Below are 23,452 nucleotides of genomic sequence, written 5' to 3'. Positions count from 1 at the left end.
TTATTCCTGTACAATTATATTAATTAGCATTTTCAATCACTGGCTTGACATAGGTGTCTCCCTTCTTTTTTAGATATTTTGGCAGATTATATCCTCTGATCGGTGCACCATTGGGTTGATCAAGCTCCATTTGGGCCAGGTGGCTGCATCATAACTTGTTCCTCTTCAGATTTGGTGGCAGTGCTTCCCTGTCATGCCAAAGTCTTTTATGGCACTTCCAAACTGAACTGTCCCGAGCAGCCTCTGGCTCCCATGACTTCCACCCGTTTTGTGTGCATTCCTCCACAACCAAGTCTGGGCCTTTTTGGAGAGTGTCCTCCTTAATGCGGCCTCTATGCATTCTGCCCCCAGAACTACACCAGCATGATGGTGGTCTTAATGGAGTTAGAGCTGATTAGTAGGCCTGCTATGAGTGTGCTGCTGTCAGTGTCCTATGGGAAGATGGGTATCTGCTCTTACTTCGTTGTTACTATCCAGGTTTAGCCAGCCCCTTGTGTTATTGCCTGTTATGAGACCTTCTACACGTTTGATACACTGGATACCCCCACCCCATGACTTTTCCTGCACTTCTGCCGTGTCCACGTATGACCTACCCTGTCATGTCTCCCCTCTGTAAGATGATCAGATGTGCTCCGGGTTATCTGGCTTCCTGCTGTGTGTGCACCTCTACCCTCTAGTGACCAGGACTGTAGGGCTTGGGTGAACAGCAAGCATAGACACTACGTAGGAAGCGCCATTTAGGACCCCACTTGGGTGAACATCATAGACACTACGCAGGAAGCGCCTTTTAGGAGCCCACTTGGCCCACTCCTCTGCCAAGGTGATGATTCTTGATGATCTTGGACTACACCTGGCAGTTGACCATTCTCTCTAAGCGCAGAATCTATCCCTGTTCTTCACACATTGTCAACTTACTTCAGGCATTTGTTTCCTGTTTCCTGAATAATAATTCAAATAAACTCAATAAAGTATAATGCATTTTTATGTGCATTGTCATGGACAGTCATGTGCAATGACTGCAACATTTAACGAATATGAGTGTGTATGCAGTTGTGGATTGAGGATTAGCTCTAATGCTCTGCCTTTGTATATACGAGAGAATGATCACATCATAGAAAGGTTTTGCTGTAACACTTTCCTCTTTATATTCATTGTTTAATATCATTTGCAGCTATATTTTGTAGTTCACGTGATCATTTGATAGTTTTCTATAATTAAGAAAACAGTGTCACACAGAAAGATACACTTTTGGATCCCGAGGACAAACAAAACAACCCCTCCGTTTGTGAGGCTGTTATTGTGTTATGAAAAGCAGGCAGCGGTAAATTCTGAAGTGTGACATGCTCCTTCACGCTCTGTCAGTCCAGCCAGTTTCTCTCGCTCTGTTGTTCAACTCCAACATCATGGCTGGAATCAACTTTATCAACCTCATTAATTCAGCCCGTCCTCATGCCAGCCAGCCAGCCAGCCAGCAAACTTGTGGAGAGAGTGATCACGTTCCACTCCAGTACAATTCAAACATGGAAACACCATCACAGGAGAAGAATGATCCTTAGCTGTTGAAAAGATTAAGTTAAAATAATTGTTATATAAGAAGAGGCTTCATTTAATATACAGTATATATAGTGTTAAATGATTGATTGGTTTACAGCTGAAGATCTAGTCTCCAAAGTCACAGTTGTTGTTTCCTGAGGAGTCATGTCTGCCCTTGGATTGGTTACAGACTGACATTACGAAGGCCTGACAATGCGCTTGAATCATCCTGCCACAGTACTGTTCTGGCTCTACTGAACGTAGCCTTGCATGTTACAGCCATTTGAAACCTTTACCAAACGTCAATGTCGTTGGAGGTTTGCAATCTCTTCATCATTTCAGACTTAAGAGGAGGGCATAGACATTTCAGCAGTTGCCACGGTAACACACAGTTGAAAACACAAAAAGTCTTTTGACAGCAGGGAAATAACGGTCCCTCAAAGAAGTGAGATGACCATGATTTTCATTCAGTATGATTCTTTAGAAAGGGCAATAACTGATTAAGTCGTTGTTGATTTGTAAGAGCAAATCGAAGGTGAATACAGACAGCTTTGGAAAAGGGACTGACATATTTTTCAGAGAATCTAAGCTCAAAATGCAAATATGAGCCGAACTCTTGTTCATAAAGCATCCAGGAATGAATATTTGGCTAGACTGCTTTACTCTGTATACTTATCCCCACATCCCATACCATGTATTAAACGATTTTGTGTAAGGTATTGTAACTTCACTATTGCTAGACACTCAGCTAAAATTGCTAAAAATCAACATTGAGCTCATGATTCCATTTTGTGTATTTGTCTCCCTGTAAAGGCAAGTAGCCTGTGATCTCAGAGGCCAGCCCTGTTTGTCAATGTCGTATCCAAGACATGATGAGTCAGCACATTTGCCAAGTTACTCTCTCCATAATGTATTGAGCTGTAAATTCAGTTTTTCATTCTCCGGCTTTGGTCAAGTTTTAATGCCCGAGGTGTCTACAAGAGTGACAGTTAGCAAGACAGTTTGCTGAATTTATAGTCTGTCTTATCAGATCCTTGAAGCTTCTCTCTGAGGCTTTCTTTCAAAAAATAGAAGCAGGGCATTTGAGTGGCTGGTTTGATGCATAATGTTGTTACTGTGTTTGTTTCAGATGTGTCAAACCACAGGCCTTTTCTCCTAAATCTCTGTAGAAGATGTGAGGCCAGAACATTTTATTCCATTGGAATTCTTATGAAAGCTGAACATTTTCATCAAGACCTGAAATGAAAATAGAATTTTTATAATAATAATAATAATAATAATAATACTAATAATTCATTTTATGAATATAGAACAAAGAAGTTTCCAGTGCTTAAGTTAAATTGTGGACAGTGGAAAATAAACAAACTGAGAAAACTAATTTTAAATAATCACTCCTCTGTATGAATTATTAACAGGTGCTGATGCTCTTCTCCTGTGTTTTTGAGTTTCCATTGAGAAAAAAACATGCTTAACACTCTAAGGTCCAAGGCCTTTTAGACTTTTCTAAGTTGTCTGACATGCCTTGATGTTTTTGTACATTTTGCTTAACTAAAAACATTGATGCACAAATGGAATATATGATTCTATTCTAGAAGACCTCAGCAATAATATCATGTAAGTAAAAGGAATGTAGTAAAAAAAAGTTTAATTTAAATCAAATGTAAACATACCCTTGGAAAAACCTTGTTTCAGAGGTGCTCAGACTTTGTACAAAAACACATTGTAAAGATTTATTCACAAGACTTTTTATTTCTGAGCCTTGTAAACATAGGTGTTGGCTAAACACAAGTTAGTTTAGCATTCAGAAAGTATGTCTTGTTTCACTACCACATATTTATAATTTCAGAGTGTCCTGTGCCATTCCTAAATCTGTGCCCCTACAAATGCATATTGATGAGTTGGTGTGAACAAACCTGTGACACCTCTCACAAAGACAAAGGCCATATCCTAATGGCCCTAGAATGTCTTTGTGGCCCAAAACCCCCGGAGTGAATCTTGCCACACCATGACCCAATGGAGATCACTGAATCACCATCTCCTTATCATATGAATAGCTGTCATTTGCTAATGGGTGGGTCCTTAGCAGCAGAAACCCCACTCAGATACTAGAAAGTGCAACACATCAGTTCTATTCCTCTGACAAAGCGCTTATTTATTTTAAAATTTTGAACTGTACATATTATAAAAGAAAAGGGTTCAATGTTTCCGTGGTTGTTCTTTTTATGTCTCTAAGACGAAAACTCGCGGAGCTTAACATTTTTTTTGACAAAAAAATAAAAATATCCCGGACGAGGGATATAGACCTTTTAGTGTTAAACTCCAGTATACTCCAAGTGCTGTCTCTTTCGTTGATTCCAAGTCATAGGTAAGATGAGCTAGCTACTCAGAGAAATTCCTCTACTAATACTAGCTAAATGTAGCTTAAAAAGTTTATGCTAAGTAGCACATCAAAAGTTCCGCGACATGAAAAAATGATGGCTCTCATAATGTTACCTGTCCCGCCAAAAAACGTTTGGTACAGAATTGGTTTGCCTTCACGCTTAATCTGCACTTTTTCTTCACAGCTCACACAATGTGAGAATGCAAGGATCATGTCTACCACATCAATGTTGGCTGTAAGCAAGGAAATGTTTATCGTTTATCATTGTAATATCTCTCTTTTGTTTGAATGCGCAGAATAACCCACCATAACTCTGGACCTTACAGGGACCCACAGAATGTGGTGATAGTGATCCAACACCGTCATTTTTCAGAACTACTGTCAATCATCTTTACTTGAATGCACAAGGACGCACAGAGTTGATTCAAAATGCCAAGGTTGTGCTTCAAAACCTTGGACAAAAGGTCAATTGACCAATAAGAAAAAACACCTTTTGAGATCCATGTATTTACGTAATGCCAATAAATTTGGCCAGTGGGAGCTACTGTTTGTACAGCTGACTTAGCCAGTTTGTCAATGCAATTACGCAACAACAAAGGAAAGGAATAAATCGTTACATAAAACAGACACACATAGTTTCAAGTGTCTGAATTTTCACTTTTGTGATTTTTAGGGCCCGAGCTGCTTAAGCAGTGAATGAATGCGAAGGAATGATGAAACTTGCTGGAAAACTCACCAAATTTGGTAGGGACGTTATGCCGGGAAATCTAAGATCTTTTGCGTTGATGGAATTTTGGGGCAGGGGGAAAATGGCTCTGTAGCGCCCCCTAGAACATTGCAAATACCCGTCTGCATTGGGGTTAGTTTGGCATAGCTTGACACAATTCAGTACACGTGTTTGTCATGCCCAGGCGCACCAAAAAGTGTATTGACGAAATGGTGGAAGGTCAACAGGAAGTCGGCAATTTTGAGTGGAATATGCGTTTTTGCCCGTTTCCACACCTTGCATCTGATCGAACTCCACCTACAGATTTAATGTAAATGCCTTCAAACTTGGTCAGGATACTCTTCCGCCTTGGGGGATCAAATTGTATTGAGGGATTGTTCAAAATCTCAAAGGTGTGGGCGTGGCAGACCCTCAAACTTTTACGACTCTCCAGTGCTCGGCATTTCCACACCTCGCATCTGATCGAACTCCTCCTACAGATTTAATGGTAACGCCTTCAAACTTGGTCAGGATACTCTTCAGCCATGGGGGATCAAAAGCATTTTAGGTTTTTTCCAAAAGTCTGAAAGGTGTGGGCCTGGCAGACCCTCAAACATTTACGACTCGCCAGTGCTCGCCACAAACCACAAAGTCACTTAAAACTCCTGCCTGCATTGTCCGATCCTGACCAAACTTCATAGGGTGGACGCTGGACCCGGCCTGAACGCGTCCATATGCCCATAGTGAAATTCACCTATAGCGCCACCTGTTGGTGGTTTGAAACGTCGCACATTGTCCGATTCTGACCGAAAGTCATAGGGTGGACGCTGGATCCGGCCTAAACGCGGACATATGCCCATAATGCCACTCGCCTATAGCGCCACCTGTTGGTGGTTGGAAACGTTGCTTTCTTTATTCTTCCCGCTGTATTGTTGTGATGTTTTGATGTACGTGGCATTCTCACGGCTTGCTCTACGCTTGACGGACGGCTGTGCGGTGCACGTCGGCCGCCGACCAGCGCCTTCCCCGACGCGCGCCACGTGCTCGGGCCCGTTCAACGCTGCTTGCAGCTTTAATTTGATTTGAGGCATTGCTACATCTGCTTAAAAATGGATGAGTGGGACATCCTATTTAGGATCAGCCCAGCTGCAACAACATTGCAGCGTTGATGTTTTATGTGTACTGTTCAATGGGAACTTGAGTAGATAATGGAATACACATCACATCAGTTGGCTTATATCACCTTTCAGGATTTTTTAGTTTTTGTTTAACTTAAAGGCATAGTCAGAAATTGTATTATGGTTCCACCAAATGTTGTTGATATTTCATTACAGCCAATGAAATTACTTGATTATCTTCAGGTCACATTGCCTGTAATTCTTGTATAAATGTGCCGGTCTATTTGCTTGAAGCAAGTATGTTCCATTGGTTAGGGTAGTGAGTTACTTTTGGGTGCCTTATGTGGTTTATGTATATATGTATATATATATATATATATATATATATATATATATATATATCATTTAATAATATTAAATAATAAATATACGAACAATGTTTCTGTACTGACTTACTACCTGCATCTGTGTAAATATATACCGTATGCATATGAGCTTGTGTCCTTCTGTGTGTTCTTTGATTGTTTTTACAGTGTTCATGTGTTAATGATGTAGTACAGAAATGAAGTCAAAGACACCCACTAGCCACTCTTTATTACAGATCCCAATGGGGGGGGGGGGGCAGCTACAGCATGTGTTTACCTCCCAGTGGCCTTGTTACCAGCAGCCTTGGCTCACCATCCAAGGACACTAAGCCTAATGCAGCAGCTGGAGACGACTTCTATTGTGAAAAACATGCTCACACACCGACATTTAAGTCAAAAGATAGAATCCTTGACCTTACTCTTTTAAACGAGAGTGGCAGTTTCATTCTGATAGCTGTGAAAGTCCTTTAAAGGTAGGCTTAAGAAGGGTTATAGTAACGTAATTAAATAATTTGCCGTAAAACTTACTTTAGCTGCTGAGCTAGCACTATAAATTGTGAAAGTAAAGGTCACAGCTGTTTATCTATGTATCTAACTGCAAGCTGTTTCCTTTCAGACTAGTTTTGCTTGTCATGGCTTTCTTGCTAGATAGGTTATGTTTATGTCATCAGCTGTGAATAAGTTTGATGATAGAAAGGTTATGTTTATGTCATTAGCTGTGAATACGTTTAATGCTAGATAGGTTATGTTTAGGTTATGTTTATGTCATTAGCTGTGAATACGTTTGATGATACCTACAAAGGGTGTTTCAGCCATGCCTAGCTGGCACACGCGTCCCACTCATTTTAATCTGGAAACCCCTGACTGTAAGGCAAACAAAAATGTTTTTTTTTTTTTTTTTTTTTAAAACCTGTATGCTAATTTAACACTTTGATGTAATGCTTGTTATGGGGTACGGAGGTGTGCAGTGAGGACATTCTCTCTCCCTAATGTGTTAAGATGTGTACTGGTGAGACATATTAGGGCCCATGAGCTTTAGCCTATTTGCTTGCAAGTCTGAAGGGACAGTGGGACAGGGGGACAGGGGTTCAAATAGCACAACTTACACTGGTGTCAAAGAACTCACAAAATTCAAAACAGTCCTGCAGTGAAATGAAAGTAATGACGAGGTAGCATGAGGGAATTTGAATGATCAACATACGTTTTTCTTTACAACTATAGAATTTTCAATCATAATAACGGCTGGCCCTCATGTTATGTAAGGAGGAGTAAGGACAAGCCTGAGGATATGTTTAACTTATGTATATTTATGTATCTACAGTATATGTATATGAAATATACAACAACAACTTCATTCTGTAATTCATTACGCCTACTCACATTCCCAGTGTGACACTGTACAGCTGTGGATACTGATTTTGCACTGGGTTTGTAATAGTGCCATTTGTTTCCCGAAGAAACCTAATTCATATCCCAAAAGGTACTCCGATGTGATCCTATGTAGCCTGGGAGGAAGCCATCGCCTCTCTGCTGAGCTTTCTCAAAACAAATAGTTTGGGCTCAGTGACTGGGATAGTAGTGTTTAGTACTGTTAACTAATGGTGCTGTGGAGACCAAGTTAATCAGTCAGACATGTACACATCATTTCATTAACATTCTTTTGGATTAAGTTGCTAAGATACAAAGTTGTACCTTTCTAAATTCACTATGATTAGTTTAATTTCAGAAAAGGACAGATTTCAATGACATCAAAAATGTTTCTCAGCAACAAAAGCAGCTAAAACAGCCTTTTTAGCTCCAGTAAAGTATCAGCTGGACCAGGTCCAACGTTGGAGGTAATTGATGGAATGTATGATGCATGATTGACGATGTGACGGATTACCAAGGCAACCGAGAGTGACACCTCTAGTGAGAAACATGGCAGGCTGGAGGAGATGTTGGCAGGTTCAGATAGAGGCCATCCGCGCTGGCCTGCATGGAGTGCTCTGAAATGGAGTGGGTGTCGACGCCCTGGTGATGCAGTCACTGATGCTGTACATTCTTCATGGTGTTTCCCTCTGCAGGCAGTGATGTATGATGTGTCTATGTTCACTTCTGTCTCTTGGGAAGAAAACAATGCTAGTCCCACATCTCTTACAGTTGCTTACTCATTCATTTTACATGAAGGCACGCACACATGAACCCACACACACACACACACACACACACACACACACACACACACACACACACACACACACACACACATATACATTGTCGGAGCTAATCAAAGGTGAGCAGGTGAGGCTGTCTAAGCTCCTTATTTGTCAAGCTCTCATCAGAATCTCAGTGCAGGTGGTCAATCACCTGCAACTGAAGAGGTGTCTTCTATCTCAGCCATAGCCTTGATAGCCATGTTGGGTAGAAAAAGCATCCTTTCCTCTCTGACATTCTACCACTGGAACGTAGATGCTGTAATGCAGTCAGAGGCCACTAATGGTTATTAATTACACTTTTTGGACAAAATGAAAGAGAGTACAGATAAGGTGGACTTTACTGTAGCAGACATCTTTTCTTGATGAACTCATATGAACTCATATGAAATATATTTTGGGTGGCAGTAAATGAGTAAATGAGTAAATAGGCTGCCACCCAAAATATATTTCATATGAGTTCATATGAGTTCATCAAGAAAAGATGTCTGCTACAGTAAAGTACAGTAAAGTACACCTCCTCTTGACTCTCTATGGTTCTCCTCCCTTCTCCCAGCCCCCCCCCCCCCCCCCCCCCCCCCCCCCCATAAGATCTCTTCAGGTTCCAACCTCAGGTTAAGTTCTGTTAAAGGTTTATTTCTGTTAAAAAGGGATATTTTCCTTGCCCCCGTCGTCTATTGGCTTGCTCTAAGGGGTTAAAGCATTGGGCTCTGTATAGCTCCTTGAGACAATATTAATTGTCAATGGCGCAATATAATTGAATACAATTGGATTTAATTTAATTATATACTGAATTAATGTTTGATGTTCGCTTCATTGTTTTCTTGTAATGAAAACAAATTATGAATGAAAACAATGTTCAGTCTGGACCTATACTGACCAGTGGAACATATTATTTTAATTTGGTTAAATAATTCTGCTCCAGGAACCTAGTGTCCATCTGTGGCAGTCTGACTGCGCAGAGCTGCAGCCTCAACTTCATAGATGGAACATTAGCTTCAGTGTCGGCAGTGGTAAACATTTGTATTTACAGCTAGACATTGATTTGAAAGTCATGATTCAAGTCGTTATGATTATGACTTATGAATAAAAGAAGATGATGGCACAAAGAGATGCACAGTAGATATTGAGGTTAAGTTGGGTCCAAGCTCATACACTACAATACCATCCACACATAAGCGAGGGGTGAGCTTGAATGGTACGGGGGTGTTCAACAATTTTCAGCAGCATGCTGTAAGCAGCGGTGGGCATAGCCTAAAGACTGGGTTAAAAGGTTTTCTCTTGTTCACTCTTTTCTTTTGTCTCTCTTGTTATGTGAATGAAAATGATTGGTGCTGTGTGCTGGTTGAGTGAGAGCTAGTTTATCAGATAAGCCATCATATGCATGTGAATGTTAAATAAATGCTGGTCAATTAATTGAAAAATGTGCAAGTGTGAAATTATATTTGTTGCATCAGTTGTACTAAGGCAACCATTTCAGGCTAGGTTTAAGTGTGTATTTTTGTTGGCCTATGTCAATGAAAAAAAAAGTAAGGCAGACTGACTAAAGCTCACAAATGAATGGTATACAGTATGTGCCAAACCTCTGAAAAATCATGATAAAATGTCTGGTCACTGAACAGAATCATGGGCGCGGTGAAAACACTGCAGGCTCAGTCAGCCAAGCGCGGCCCAATCATGAATTTATTGGGGATTCTGGAAGGATGTTGCCAGAAACATTGTTTTCCACTTCAGCCAGGCTTGACTTGACAGGCTCTCTAGTGAGAGAATGGCAACTCATCCAGCTGACACACTTCAAACTGGACCATAGCGGACCTGTCTGACAGCACTGAGGAGAGAGCATGCATTTCAATGGGCCATTCTGTGTTGATATGAAATCTATAACAAATCATGACGAACTGAAATATATATAGTAGTAGTTGGTTAGTATTTGTAATTGTTTTATTATTATAATTTGTAAGTATTTTAATTCAATTTGATTTGATATTTGGCACCCACTTTAAAACATTATTACAACATCTGCTAGACATATTAAAAAATAAGTGTAATGTAAAATCAACACAGATAGAACACTTCTAGTATGTCAAAGTCTACAGACTCAGACTCAGGGGTTCATAGAGCTCTTGAACTACAACTACAAATTGTGAAAAAGCAATCAGCCATTATGCAAACCCACAGCTGGAATGAGCTCCCAGGTTATCTTAGATTAGTCTCAGAATATGACTCGACACATTTCTTTTTGCCTGTGCCTTTGATTAAACTATGAATTACTTGTTTATCTTTGAATTCCACTAATGTAGCACTGGTAATCCTCAGAGAGAAGGGAGTAAACAACACGCTATCAGCAACCTTTGGTGTTGCGCTGTGTCATGAGGTCCTTTAGAAGGTTTTAGAATTTATGTATTTGTGTATTTGTTGATTCCCTGGGAGATAGTGTCATTTGTCATTGTTTGTTTTACTGGTTCATACATTGTGTGTAAAACATCCACATTGAAAATGTTTCCCTGTTTATTAGTGTATTGATGTAGACATCAGAAGATTTCATTTGTTGTTTTAAAGCCTGTTAACTCTTGACCACCAAAGTGCCACCCCAGACCTGCCAGCACTGAGGGACTCTGAACACCCCAGGCTGAGCTATACCATGAACACCCACCCTCACATATGTACCTCACACACCTACGCATACATAAACACCCACCCTCACATTTACCCCACACACCAACGCACGCATGCTGTTCTGGAGAGGGACAGTCATTGGAGTGGGTGGGTGGATGGGAACAGACCTGCTGTACAAATGCCATGAGTACCAAATACTGAGTGTTGTCTGTTTCATCCTGGGAAATGTGAGATGACTTGTAATACAGATGGCTGGAACAGAAACAACAAACCTCTGAAGATTCAGACTAGACAGCTTCCTGTCCTGTCTCACACAGACCACGTATAATATATCTAGAAGGGCAGATGACGAAAGGGAGAACAAGGGGAAAAAAATGTGTTTAGTACTAGGGTAATTCATTTGTTTATTTGTGACTGTAGTGAAATGACTAACCTCTCAAGTACATCTAAAGGACGTGTCCAGGGCAACTATCAAAAGAAATTATGTTAAATCAAAAGTCTTTTCATGAGCTTATATTTACAAGATATTATGCAGGTGCTAGTGCAATTCAGTATTATTAAGTGCAGATCCAATGGCAGTGTACTAGCAAAAAGTCTTTGATTTTAAGCTGAAAAGATCATTTTTCTTTAAATTCAACAAAGGCTGAGCTGAATAATATACTGTATGTTAGCATGTCCTTTGTCATACTAACTGTACACCAAGCAAATGACCTTCTATCTATCCTCCACTGCAGGTGAGTGTTCCATATTCTCCAAAGCATCAAGATGTCAGCGCATGTATCTCAAGCTGGGCCTTTACGGGTTTCTTGTGGTCTTGGAGGCGATTTTGCTTCAGGTGACGCCTGAGGTAGCACACAGTTGTCACAGGTGATAAATCACAACAGATGTGTTTATGGCTGTTCATCATCTGGAGAAACCATGCTGAGAGGGGACCATGGAAATTGTGAGGAGCCTTTGGAAAAGAGCATTTTAGGCATAGAGAGCGTAATTCAGACTCACGAGAGAGTGCTGCTCGTGAGCACAGCACTGAGCCATTTCCTCCGAGGGAATCACAACTCGGACCACTCACTGAGCCCATCATTGTCATTGCCTTCAGATTGACTGAACATTGCATCTCTTTATTCTCCACATAGAGTAAGATAGACTATTCTTAACATGCTATACACACACACACACACACACACACACACACACACAAACACATACACACATACACTCATCCAATCCCATTTGGATAGCAAAGGCAAACTAAATTGGTGTTGCATTATTGCCCAATTTAGCGTTCATGATACAAGGCCTACAGTTCAAGTGCTCGTGGTGGGTAATGGCAAAAACACACTGCAAAGAGGCAGGAAGCACTTCTCATGTGGTCATATGCCTTTCCATCGCACGAAGACAGGCTATTGTCCTATGCCTTGCCATCACACAGAGATAGGGTATTGTTAAATCAGAGCTTGTAGTTTTTTTTGGAAATGTCATATCTAAACACTCATTCACATGATTTATTATTAATCTTCAAATGTCACTGGCTGAAATGACATTCGCTTTAAGCCACATACGTAAGAGCAAACTTCAATTCTCAAAACACTGAAGACAGAAAGAAGCAGTGGAAGTGTGCCTCCATCCACACCAGCACAGATGATTTACCACTCTTACAGTGTGTCTCTATTGTCATGCAAGTGATACCAAGTTAACGATAATTAAAGGGCATTTTACCGGAGGTAATTATGGAGGAAAATTATTAAGAAAGTGTTTTCTGGTATCCAGTCTTACTGATACTTAATCAGTGATACGCATACGTACATCAAAGCACTGTAGCAAACATACCAACTATCATCTGTAATGGTTGCATGCTTGCATCCAACGAAGAAAATGAAATGCATGATATGTAGTGGTACAGCTTTACACACAAGCAAGCTTCTCCTCAATGGATATAGTAGTTCAGTTCAACCAGTAAAATGGGTGTTTGTTTAAGTATTTAAACAGGTATTCAAGTATTAAAAAAATACACAAGTATCTACAGGCTAACTTATATTGTTGTTTAAATGCTGTAAATGTTGAAGCAGGGTGCGTTACAGTTCGGCAGCACAAGCAATTTTAGTTTAATGGTGTTTATGACACAAAGGACCTGACAAGTCAGTGGATCCCTAAACCACTTTTCAATTAAATTCATGCTGGCATCCAGAGCTACAGAGAATATTGTGATCACAGAGGGCTACATTCATCATTTCTCAGTTCCTTTTTATGAGAGGACTTAAAAGGAAAGCGAGGATGTGTCAAATGTATAATGTGCTATGGGATTTTCTCCTGGTGAAGAAAACTGAATATGTGATTAAAGAGAAGGGAACATTATTTGAAGGTCTTTTAAAATACAGATTATTATCCAGTCATTCTGTAGTATTTTGGGTTTGACTGCAGTTGAGATGAATACATGAATCTTCTGGGCAGCTTTGGTCTTTTTCAGCGGAGAGTGTGGTCACGGTTGGCATCGTGGTTCTGATAATGACTACTACCATAAAACTTCTATCACTTAATGCTAAATGAAACAGCTCACATACATCATCAATGCTACTCAAACAAATACACTGTTATAATAGACACAGACTCAAACAAAGAATTTACCAACATCCCATTCATGGCACTATGGCGCTTTTCAACTGATGCTTGTCAATGCTTTTTGATTTAAATAACTGACTGTAGAATATTTCTGTCAGGAGAGGGTAGATATTTGAAGCTCTGCTCTCTAACCACATACTGCTGTGGCTGATGTTAATATACTTACAGTATGAGAATGACACCTTGGCACCAGTAAGAGTTATATTCAAGTACGAAAGAAGAAGGCTGCAAGTCTGATTTACATTACATCATTAGCACAATCCATATTTCATGGCAGTCCATACAAATGATGTTATTCACTAAAAGATTCGAAAAAAGAGCGGGACACAGTAAGAGAAAGAATGGGAGAGGAGAAAAAAGAGTGAGATACAGAATGGGAGAAGAGAGGGGATTTATCTCAAGTATGACATTGTAGGGGCTGCAATAACACAACATAGGAAGCAATCAATTACACAGCTGTCTCATCCAAGGTCTCCTTCCTGGTGTGTGTGTGTGTGTGTGTGTGTGTGTGTGTGTTTGTTTGTGTGTTTGGAGGGGTGTAATGAATACAGTGTTTATGCTAACTAGCTCCCCCCGCCCCCAACAAAGAGAGTAATGACCCCAAGCCTGCGTCCTGGACAGGAGATGAGTTTTCTGGGAGCAGATCACTTCCTGTCTGTGCAATGCACTCATATCAGCAAATGCTGCTTTAATTAAAAACACATGATTATTTCATAATGATTTATAATGTCGGCCTGCAAAGACACAAGAGGGTGAAGAAAAATAACGTTTATTAAAAGACAAAGTCAACAGTGTGGATTGTGTGTGTGCTTTCCCCCTATCATCTGTATAATCTTTCATTTGCAGATTGTTCTGAGGTGTAAGAGAGGGAACGGTTTGCATTCAGAACTGTGGAAGCAGGAGAACACAAGCAAGACTGAGACGATGACAAGTCAATGAACACATTATACAGTAAGCTAACGTAAGTAAACGTTGGATGTAAATGTTGACAGGGAGGCGGAGAGTTTACCATCATAGACACTCTCACTGTCTGACGCTGACAGATTTAGCAGAGTTGCATCAGCACAAGGAGGACAGAGGGAAGGAGAGAGACACCCCGTGTCCAGACCGTTGAGTAATCACTTCAGTTGAGAAGATAACACCTCCCACCTAAACTTCCGCTGTCAGTCCAGGGAAAGGCCAGCACACTCTGAAAGAATCAGCTGAAGATTTGAAAATAACACTGCTGAAAATAGGGCTCTGGGGTGTTGCATGTGAATCATACACGTACGTATATCGTAAATATATACATGTATATTATATAGTTAGATAAAGTAATCATGAAAGCAGTAGCACAGCAATTCCACACATGGCTTCATCCATAAAAAAAAAAATACATTTTAAGAAGTAACTTCAAACTGAGTTATTAGTGTCTTATGTGGAGTGATTTTACACAGCACCATTTTTAAGTTACCAAATCGTAGCAATTGGAAGGCATGTCAACAAACAAACTTTTTTCTCCTTAAACCAGTGGAACTTGACTCCCACTTTTGTGGGCCCTTATAGTATGTTTGATATACTGCACAGCCCAGTTGTGCAAACATCACACATCAGCACTCTGTTTACATAATTAGCTTTCTTGTTTATTGATTTGAAATGTCTATTATTAATTAGCCTGGATACCAGCCTGAACTCCGCCCACAAAATGTTTGGTCTGGGAGATTCAGTCTGGAATTGAGCTAGTTGGGAAGAAAAGTGATCTGAACAATCAAATTGTAAGGGCGGGCTTTATACATTGATGGACAGATGACCAACCAACGCTTGAGTTGATTAGATAGAATATACATCGAACAAAGATGGCGCCGTCTCGGGAGCTTAGTGGGACATATTTTATATGGTTTAAGCTATCTACACCACTTTTTTTATGTCTACATTGACCCGGTTAGTTGTGTATGTGCAACACGAATGTTGCCGACTATGCCGAGGATTGTAGGTCTTAACTGAAGCACTCTAGACCATTATTGATAGGTAATGCTAACGCGTAGACAAAAAAAACATTGAAACAAATGGTAGCTTCTAGCCTTGAGTGCTAATTAAGTAACGTGAGCAGGCATATCTCAACAGATATTGACAGCGCATTCATTTTGAAAGAGGAACTGAGAAACGCGATCAAGGCATTTGTCGATTGAAAAGATGTTTTTGCCGTCCTTCCTACGGGATCAGGTAAAAGTTTAATCTATCAGATGGTAATACTACGTTGCTCTGATTGGTTCTAGGTATCCAATTCAGCGAAGAGGAATTTTCTTTCCTGGTTCGTTGAAACACGCCCCATAATCACAGCCCAATGGTTCAGTTTCAGACTCATATTCTGACTAGAATTATGAGTATGACATCGTCAGGCTAGGTGTTTGCAATTAGTTAGACATTTTAATTACCCGGTGGTTGGAATATTTTATTTGAGGATGGCATATTGTTATAATATGTTGACAGTGAACTATGTGATGTAAACACTCAGCTTATAATGAGTGGGTTCTTAGCCAACACGTTTGAAATGGAAAGAGTCAGGCTAATTATTAATATGCCATCAATTTAATATTATAAGTAACTATAAATTATAAAAAAAACTCCATTTTCATAAACAACACATTACTCTTTTTAATTAATATCTGGCATGTTGTGGTGAGCTCTGAATGAAACAATGTCATTTTCTCTTTATCAAGTGTCTTGATCAGCATTAATTGGGGGTGAAACAACCAAACTGAAAGGTTGAACATTGGGATTGAAACACCTGATAAGATGAACTTTTGGCACTGAAAAGAGTTCCACTGAATTAAACATTTCAGACATCGTACCAAGTTAGCTGAAACATGTATGTCATGTATTTCTTGCCCCTCCCACCAAACTCCTCCCCTTCCACGCCAACACAAGGACAGAATGTTAAATTTTCAGTTAAGCATTTAAAATCAAGGCTGTTTTAGCTCCATAAAATGTGTGTGTGCGTGTGTGTGTGTGTATGTGTGTGAGTGTCTCTGTGTGTTTTTGCTACTGTATTAGAGAGAGAAAGGGAATGAGAGAGAAAGGGTTTTAATGTGTGTTGGATTGGCTGTTGGGTTGAATGTGGGTGTTCCATCCCACAGTAAGTGAAGCTGACTCTGAGCTAATGGTGGCTAATGGTGTTTTGGTAGTTTGGGTGACAGCTATGTCCTAGGTAATGGGTACCCTTACTGCGCTCTGTAAATGTCAGGTCAATGGTCTTTAAGGGTCGAGGAGTTGTTGTTTTTCTCCCTGGCTTTATGTATGAAAAGGTCATGTTCAGCCAACAGAATGAGGTTGCAATAGTAAAGGAATCAAATCAAAGGTTTATGTTCAATAGGGGAATATAGGAGGCAGCTGTATCTGCTTTATCTCCTCCGTATCAACATGTAGCGGAATACAGATCGTACCATTATATAAGTCATCTGCACCATTAAATATAGATGTGTGTTTTCTGCAGTGCAGATGCTTTGCCTAAGCCTTGGGGACTGCAACCTCATCTAGAGGTTTCCTTTTTGCCTCACAGTCTTTTTTTATTGCTGCTTCTCACCATTCTTTCTGAGTAGAAATTGCCTCAACCGGTTTTTGATATCCCCTAATGGCTGTGAGAGAGTGTCATTTCTAAGCAGTTCTTTCACAATCAGTTGATTGTGATGTGTCAATGGATTTCCCAAGAACGGGTTCAAAATTGAGTCATGACAACGAACATGACTGCGGTGTGTTACTGTCAAGGGGAATGATTTGTTAGCATTCAAACAGTATCTAACGTTCTGAAGAAAATGAAAGCAGTTAATCATTGACTTAGCCGGATTCAGAATGAAATATTAAATGAATTAGACAATTTGAGTCTGCTCGTGATGAAACAGAACAGTACCAGGGTGCCACGGCAACCTAGTTTGCACTCACGATGGCTCTTGCATTTTTATTTGTCCAGGCGTATTCAGGGATGGGAATTATATTTTAATGTCATGTCAATCTGCCTATGAGAAAGAAAATCTAAAAGAGATCTCGTTATCATATCCTTGACTGCTCCTAGACAACAATGAGATGAAATGGGACTAAAGGTGGGACTTAGGCTTAAATCTCCTGCTTATCAGATTTCTATGGAGACCACATTTCTCCTATGGAGTTAAAGGAGAGACCTCAGCCTCAAATCAAGCTCCATATTTAACAAATGTTTAGACATCTAAATATGTCCTCCTAGAGATTTAGTTTTTTTTAATTATGGTAGATTTTTACAATCAAGTGTCTCATCTCATTTTTGTCTCAAACTCCTTCTCTTAAGGAAGTGTAGGATAAATATCTGTGATTAAATTGATGCATAAATAAAACCGAGACACATCTAGGTCTCCTGAGCTATCAAAGATACACATCTAGGTCTCCTGAGCTATCAAAGATACACATCTAGGTCTCTGGAGCTATCACAGAAACAACTTTGAGAACTAAAAATATGCAGTGGGTGTATCTTGAAAAAAATATGACTTTTATTCTAGGAAGTGCCATGACTAGCAATAGCAGTAGATCAATGTTGAATCTTTCACTCTCCCCAACTAAAATAACTCAAATAGATGCAGCGCAGGCTCAGGCAGATCTGTGGTATGTGTGCACCTCATTTTAGAATCTGCTGTCTAAAACATGAGACAAGCTGGTGCAGAGCTGCATATGATTAGTTTCCCATTTCTATGTGAAATTAACAAGTGGTGTTATTAAAGCAAGTTGCACCCTACAGGTATTCAGTGGAAATGAGAACATATTCCCTGTCGTGCCCATTAATACTGGAATTTAAGGGCCAGTGGATGGTTTGTTGATTTTTATAATCACACACATCATTCACTGAATTTAACCTGCTTGTGTTGGTATCAAAACTATTACGTTTCAATAATACCCCAGCGGTGTTGCTGGCCTGAATGTTCAAGATTTCCTGAGAAAGAACACAAACATGTAGGAAGCTCTTGGAAATGTTACTCCGCGGACCTTGGTTTCTATGTACAGAGACTGAAGTACTGCCATTTTAAAAAGACAAGAAGCAGACGTTGTCACTCTTAAGAGGGTTGAGGCTGAGTATTCTAACCTAGGACACAACAGTTACCCAAGAATGAAGCAGCCAGCAATAAATCACCAAAATTTGGGAAACTGGTTTTATACGTCAAATATTTATATGACAGAACCAAAAGTACCTAAAATGAAAACAGCCACACACTCAGCATAGACTTCATATTTTATTTATTCATTTGATTTTTCAAAACTATTTTCATAATAAATTTTTCACTTTGAGGTCATCAAAGAATTGTCACAATAAAAACAAAAAGGCTTAGAAAATTTGTACACAAATAAAAAACACACACACAAAAGAAGAAATAATAACAAATGAAAAGCTTAATGTTTATTGGTCGTGTCACATCTTCTTTCTGAAGGCATGACAATAGAAATACTTTTCTTGACTTTTCACATTTAAGTCACAATTCAGAGGATCACATTATACCTTTCCCCCATTCAATCCAGTTTCTGTTGAAATAACCAAATTAGAATCACCATGCATAATTGGATTGGTCACTTTGTTTAGGTAAATTAATATTGCTCTGACAACCATAAGTTTTATCACATTTTCCAACATTATGTATCCCCTTCCCCCCACCCCGAGACCAAATGCATCTTTAAATTTGGGCAATGCCGAAAGAAATGTTCTGAAAAAAAAATCGGTTGAAATGAAGATAGGCCAATGAGATGCACAGATTGGAGGAAAAATATAATACTGTAAATCAAGATCCTCACAGCTAATGGCATAAACTATCTATCGCTATAGCAACACATTGACATTTACTTTTTAATTGTTTTCCCATTTGTTTTACAAAAATGGTTTGAAGAGCAGGTATACTGTAGTTTGCATCATCTATATTAACAGGCTATAAAACACCACTTCAGCCACAGTCCAGAGAGCACACATAGATAGTCTTTGCACCGTATATAAACATATGTAATAAGATATTTCACGTGCATGGAGTTCTTGTCACACTGTCTCCGGCGGCCTCTGGTCTCCTTCCGTTTCCTGTTTCACATCATTGTCCGTGATTGAGGCAATCGTAACCAGCAACAACACTGAAGCCAACTGCAACTTTGATACACCAGATTGTAAGGCCTCCTTCCTCCGCCTTGTGTGGAAGGCATGAGCGTTCCTTTGAGCAGTCTCTGTTCTCTCCCCTCCTCTCCTCTCCTCTCCTCTCCTCTCCTCTCCTCTCCTCTCCTCTCCTCTCCTCTCCACTCCACTCCACTCCACTCCTCTCCACTCCTCTCCACTCCTCTACTCTCCTCTCCTCTCCTGACTTACCAGCTGGACACGGCAGCCTCTACAAAAAGAAGGGCGGATACTTTGGCTGATTTCACAATCATAGGTAGCTTCTTGTGTTGCTATGTATGCAAGTCTTTCAGGATGCCTTAACTGGTCCTCGCTGTGGATTTTTTTTTTAAAGATTTCATCATGTATCGTTTCTCTTGCTGTAGAAGGGGGAGGGGGGTCCCAGCAACACACATACAGTCTGGGCTCCCATACGACACACTGAGAGTTCTGTGGCCCTGCACTGCTGCCACCCCTGGGGGAGGGCAGGGGTGGCGAAGGGGTCCCTCACTTAGGGTTCATACCAGTGTCCAACCCTGTATCTTTTAAGTGTCTCTTGAACACACCATTCTCTTGTGTGCTGGAATACAAATAGTAGTTTGTATCATCACTTGACAGTATATGACGTCTTAGATAACACTAAGACAGTTGTATTTTTTTTTTTACCTCATGTTCATTTATAACTGTACACAAACAGCCCCTCCCTCTGGCACATGACCATGAGTATGTCTGAGGATGGGGGGAGGAGTTTGGGTGGGGCAGGGGTGGAGGGGAGATGAGCATGGATCAGACGTAGTACTCCTTGTCCTTGTTCTTCTTGTTCTTGCTGGAGATCTTGGCCACGCTTATGGGCTTCTCCTTGACGGCGGCGCCGTTCGGCTGCGTGGCTGAGTTGCTGATGTAGTTGCGGCTCTCGTCCACGTGGTAGGAGCCCTCGTCGCGGTTGCGGTACTTGTACATGGCGTAGAGGAGGATGAGGATGCAGAGGGCCGCTGCCGCCACGATGCCCACCACCATGCCCGTGGTGCTGCTGGACTCGCGGATCACCTCAGACGGACCCGGGAACTCCGTTCTATCGGGCAGTGGGGGCCGGGCTGTGAGGATGGAATCACATGAATCACTGAATGGCCCTTAGGCTGGCAGAAAAGCTTCACACAAGCAGGATCTATGCTTAGCTACTCATTTCACTCTGCAGTGTATCATATAAAAGTGTTGGTTACGTGTTTGACGGATCAATCTTACCTGCTCTGTTTACAAACACCCTTTTTAATTTGAAACATAATGGCAAGACTGCTGTAAAAAGTAATCATCTTCCAAGTTTTATGATATCAATCCATAAATGTTTCATCCTCGTAAAGTGAATGCTAGAGCTCACTGCAAAGAGCATTAAGAATGTTTATGATGGCATTCTTGTTTTTCTTTAGCAAAGCTTGTATTAAGCGAGAGTTACCATGCTAATGCCAACACTGCGGTATGGGCCTGTGTAAGCCTGACTGTTACCTTAGGTTCTCTAGAGAGGAAACTTGCCCCTGTGGTGATGAGTCACCAGTGCTTAACTGCATAGGCTGAATAACCATTTACTGAGAGTGTCTTGGGGGTGTAGTAACCTCCAGTGGCATATCTAATTCTGTGTGCATATATGTGTGACGGTCGCAAAACAGACTAGAAAAAAAAATGTGTCCTTCGTTCACAGACTTGACACGGTATGACGCATTCTCACTTCCAGTGACCAGTAACTGAACTTAAACTCTGTGATGTTTATTTCCCCCTTCAGAGAGATAGTTATCTCTTCCTGGATTGATGTTCTCAGAGAAGATGTCATAATTCACTACGCTCTCGGCTACAGGCAGCCCATAAAACTCAGAGAGAAATGACATGTGAAACAAGCCATGTAAAACTCTGGCCTGTGGGTGCGGAAAATGAGATGGTGATAAATAAATGTGCTTGGGTGTACTATCCTGCCTCCCCTAGAGCTGGATCTGATCTCATCTTAATAACTACCGCTATAAACAAGGAACTCATTAAAAACAGGATGAAAGCAATATTGGTGTGAATTAAAAAAATAATACAAAGGAAGCACTTCTGACTACAGTAATCCAACTATTCTCACCTATTGGCATATTGCTAGGCAAGTTACATATCATCAGCGCTGTCTAACAGCACAACGAGATATCGGATTATAAAAGCCTCAGGCTGTGAGCTGCAATCCTTTCATGTGCACAAATATATTGCCCATGTAAATAAGGCACGGGTCACTGCCAACCTCGCTGGAGCCACGTGCCGAGACTTGGCTCCATGCCCCCAGTTCTGCCCTGGTTTGACCAGATCACTGATCCGCCCAGTGCATCTACCCCAGTTCTGCCCTGGTTTGACCAGATCACTGATCCGCCCAGTGCATCTATCCCAGTTCTGCACTGGTTTGACCAGATCACTGATGCGCTCAGTGCATCTACCCCAGTTCTGCCCTGGTTTGACCAGATCACTGATCCACCCAATGCATCTACCCCAGAGGAGGGCAATGGGGAAAATGTGGATTTGGGGAGCTTTCTTTAGCTAATCTGTTCACTACAATCACCATTTGCTGATATCAGTTTAACAACAACACCATTTGCTGATATCAGTTTAACAACTACACCATTCGCTGATATCAGTGGTAACAAGATACTGCGACAATGGTTAGAATGACATTGTAATGCTTCAAAAATACATTTAAGAATTCATTATCAGAGGTACATTGTTCATTCCAAAACACTCTCTTACATGCACTTTTAAAAGCCTTCCCTAATGGCGTGAAGACCCACTTGGTGCATAATGCATTATGGTGCATTACAGTGCATTTTAATGGGGCCTCTGCTTCTCACAGTTTTCATTGCATGCAGTACAGACATTAAGCGCCAGAGCCCTCACTAGTAACATTACTGCGTGGTGAAGCTGCTGAGGCTCACTTTTCTGTAATGTTATTGCATTTAATTACATTTACCAACCCTCTGACTTTAAGGTAAGGTGTGCTTTCCTTCAAAACACAGACCAGCTTCAAGACCAATGACCATGTTTGAAAATCACAGTGAAGAGAAACGGCTTCTCAGTGATGTTGATTTGTGAATTTACGTTGTTTTCACTTCATTTGATTAAAAACAAACATATCTAAAGATAACAGACACAATTTATTGGATCGGTATGTTTTTAGAGGACACATTTCAGTAGGTATGAGGTAAATGTTACGATACTGGTCTATTAAATGTTTTTAAAAGAGACTTATCATTTTTCCAGAGCCCTCTGATGGTGTACATTCGGTATCTTGTAATAAATATCATTATTCTGGCATTTTGTAATAACTGCAATCTGTGGGGCAGCAGCTCCGCAGACAGTAATTGAATAATTAATTGTGAGGGTGGCAGCAATTTGGTGGAAAGCACCTGGTGTGCAACAGATGGTTGTTTGTCTCAGCATGCACAATAGATGGAAATCACATGTGTTGAAATCACAAAATGGAGGATACAGACATACTTTATTCTGCCTATCACAGTGATTATTTTTGTTAATATTATTATTATTATTGTAATTACAGTTCAAATTACGCCTAATAACAAGGCACTTTTATTTAAGATTAAGCCTTTATTTTTCATAAAAGCAGTTAAACTGCCAATGGATCTTAACAACAGCTTGCCATTGACAATCCCACTCGTAAAATTACACCCTATTCAGTGCCTATTGCTGAATATGTTCATTAATTCAAATGTCAAAGCCCTTGCCTCACCAAACAAAGCTGTCGTGAATTAAAATCACAGCACGATCTTTTTCA

The 23,452-nt window shown here is 40.4% G+C and overlaps 1 protein-coding gene across 6 annotated transcripts in view; it reads right to left on the bottom strand.

Annotated features, from left to right (window-relative positions):
• Window positions 1-20,436: 20,436 nt before the first annotated feature.
• nrxn1a (neurexin 1a) overlaps window positions 20,437-23,452 on the bottom strand; it is a gene marked incomplete at both ends in the record, with an annotated part of 114,301 nt that continues 111,285 nt past the window's right edge. For all 6 annotated transcript variants that reach the window (XM_080851505.1, XM_080851506.1, XM_080851504.1 and 3 more), the window contains one exon: window positions 20,437-20,744. In XM_080851505.1, the coding sequence (XP_080707631.1) occupies window positions 20,437-20,744 (308 nt within the window). The remainder of the gene's footprint in view (window positions 20,745-23,452) is intronic.

This window comes from Sprattus sprattus (genome assembly GCF_963457725.1).
Source record: "Sprattus sprattus genome assembly, chromosome: 14".
Lineage (NCBI taxonomy): Eukaryota > Metazoa > Chordata > Actinopteri > Clupeiformes > Clupeidae > Sprattus > Sprattus sprattus.
The sequence above is the reverse complement of the archived record's forward strand: the minus strand, read 5'-3'. Positions and strand labels throughout refer to the sequence as shown.